Source organism: Zonotrichia leucophrys, unplaced genomic scaffold (assembly GCF_028769735.1).
Source record: "Zonotrichia leucophrys gambelii isolate GWCS_2022_RI unplaced genomic scaffold, RI_Zleu_2.0 Scaffold_714_25911, whole genome shotgun sequence".
In the NCBI taxonomy this organism is placed as follows: Eukaryota; Metazoa; Chordata; class Aves; order Passeriformes; family Passerellidae; genus Zonotrichia; species Zonotrichia leucophrys.
In genome coordinates, this window is record NW_026992919.1 from 19,819 (window position 1) to 21,616 (window position 1,798).

A 1,798-nucleotide genomic window follows, 5' to 3' on the forward strand; every position below is an offset into this window, starting at 1 on the left:
CCCTCACAGGCAGCATCAGTGTCACTTTTCCAGCCTCCTCAGGGTTTCTCTGACGATGCCATCAGATCCTACAGAGCCAGAGGTGCCCCTGGGCAGTGCCAGAGCTGGGAGGGGTCTGCAGGGCCCAGCCCTGGGCACAGGGAAGCAGCTGCTGGCAGGGACAGCTCCAGGCAGCAGAGCCCTGGGTAGGCATTAGGGGGAAAGTGCCCCCAAGCTGTGCTGGGATATTTAAAGTCCTCCCGAAACTCAAATTCTCCATGACTACATTTCTTACAGGTCCCCATGCTACGACACCATAGGAAATGTCCAACAGCAGCTCCATCAGGCACTTCCTCCTGCTGGCATTGGCAGACACGCAGCAGCTGCAGCTCCTGCACTTCTGCCTCTTGCTGGGCATCTCCCTGGCTGCCCTCCTGGGCAACGGCCTCATCATCAGCGCCGTAGCCTGCGGCCACCACCTGCACACGCCCATGTTCTTCTTCCTGCTCAACCTGGCCCTCACTGATCTGGGCTCCATCTGCACCACTGTCCCCAAAGCCATGCACAATTCCCTCTGGGACACCAGGAACATCTCCTACACAGGATGTGCTGCACAGGTCTTTTTCTTTCTGTTCTTCATCTCAGCAGAGTATTCCCTCCTGACCATCATGTGCTATGACCGCTATGTGTCCATCTGCAAACCCCTGCACTACGAGACCCTCCTGGGCAGCAGAGCTTGTGCCCACATGGCAGCAGCTGCCTGGGCCAGTGCCTTTCTCTTTTCACTGATTCACACGGCCAATACATTTTCCCTGCCCCTGTGCCATGGCAATGCCCTGGGCCAGTTCTTCTGTGAAATCCCCCAGATCCTCAAGCTCTCCTGTTTAAATTCCTACCTCAGGGAACTTGGTCCTCTTATGGGTAGTGCTTTTCTGTTCTTTGGTTGTTTTGTGTTCATTGTTTTCTCCTATGTACAGATCTTCAGGGCTGTGCTGAGGATCCCCTCTGAGCAGGGACGGCACAAAGCCTTTTCCACCTGCCTCCCTCACCTGGCTGTGGTCTCCCTGTTTATAGGCACCTCATTTTTTACCTACCTGAAGCCACTTTCAATGTCATCCCCATCCCTGGATCTGGCAGTGTCAGTTCTGTATTCGGTGGTGCCTCAAGCCCTGAACCCCCTCATTTACAGCCTGAGGAACCGGGAGCTCAAGGCAGCAGTGTGGAGACTGATGACTGCATGCATTCAGGAACATTAAACTGCTGGCCTATTACGCCAAATCACTTGTAATAAAAGTCTTATTTGCTACTTCTTAGTTTCATTATGGAAACTCGTCTTTGTTTTACTTTTTTCATATTGTCCACAAATAAATGTCATTCCTTGTGCCATTTCTCATTTTGTTTCTCTCCACCTTCCCTGTGACCACAGACTCTTTCAATGAGGGGCCGCACACTCGGTGGCTTTAAAGAAACTAAAGTATCTCCCAGAAGAGTTTTCTGCAGAGATGCCCTTTTGTTGCCTATTGTAGAGCTGCAGCAGCAATGTCTGTGTGCAGAGCTGGGGGCAGATCAGTGCTGGCACAGCAGCTGTGCCCAGCAGCAGCAGCAGCACTTGGTGTTGCCAGTGCTGCTGCCGTGGCCCTGCCCCGCTGCCCTGGTGGCCCTGGTGTTGCTGCAGGGCCTGAGTGCTCTTGGGGCCGGGCACAGCCCTGGGGGTGGCAGTGCCGGGGCTGCAGCAGGGACAGGCCATGGGCACTGCTGGGGCAGCGCTGACGCCTCAGCCCAGGGCCTGGGGGCTCCAGGCTCCTTGCCCAGGCTCTCT

General features: G+C 55.1%; 1 protein-coding gene across 1 annotated transcript; it reads left to right on the forward strand.

Annotated features, from left to right (window-relative positions):
• The first annotated feature begins 302 nt into the window (after positions 1 to 302).
• On the forward strand, positions 303 to 1,235 carry LOC135441936 (olfactory receptor 14I1-like). The gene has a single exon (XM_064701486.1). The coding sequence runs from the start codon at positions 303 to 305 to the stop codon at positions 1,233 to 1,235; it is 933 nt and encodes a 310-aa protein (XP_064557556.1).
• The last annotated feature ends 563 nt before the right edge of the window (positions 1,236 to 1,798 follow it).